Below are 400 nucleotides of genomic sequence, written 5' to 3'. Positions count from 1 at the left end.
GCCCAGGGCGTGGGCGCCTGCCACCAGCTCCCCAAGCTTCTCCACCAGGCTGTGCCTGTTGGCGGCCAGCTGCTGCTCCTCCTCGTCCTTCGCCGCCAGCCTGGTCCCTGCCCCTGGGTAGCTGGCTGCCTCGGGGGATGGGCTGCCCCAGGCAGTGTTGGGCAGGCTCAGCCTTTTTGGAGAGGCCTTGGCGAGGTCCGGGGCCAGGGGCGAGGCGGCCTCGTCTGTGTAGAAGACACACTCCTCGCTACCCGCCCGTGTCGGCCCCACGTAGCCAGGGGAATCGGGCACTGTGGGTGTCTTCACGGGGACGATGGGTGGTCGGATGGGGATGGGGCCGGCGCTGGACAGGGCACGGCGCACAGTGGGCTTGGTGGAGGGCGTGCGGCGGATGGTGGCC

The 400-nt window shown here is 70.8% G+C and overlaps 1 protein-coding gene across 2 annotated transcripts in view; it reads right to left on the bottom strand.

Annotated features, from left to right (window-relative positions):
• Positions 1 to 400, bottom strand: part of Mtss2 (MTSS I-BAR domain containing 2) — a 12,343-nt gene that overhangs the window by 265 nt on the left and 11,678 nt on the right. For both annotated transcript variants that reach the window (XM_033757818.1, XM_033757819.1), the window contains one exon: positions 1 to 400. This exon is cut by the window's left edge and continues 265 nt beyond it; it is cut by the window's right edge and continues 15 nt beyond it. In XM_033757818.1, coding sequence (XP_033613709.1) covers positions 1 to 400 — 400 coding nt within the window.

Source organism: Fukomys damarensis, unplaced genomic scaffold (assembly GCF_012274545.1).
Source record: "Fukomys damarensis isolate Sample0158 unplaced genomic scaffold, DMR_v1.0_HiC HiC_scaffold_32, whole genome shotgun sequence".
Taxonomy (NCBI): domain Eukaryota; kingdom Metazoa; phylum Chordata; class Mammalia; order Rodentia; family Bathyergidae; genus Fukomys; species Fukomys damarensis.
Note: the sequence above shows the minus strand (reverse complement) of the source record. Positions and strands in the feature narration are given on the sequence as shown.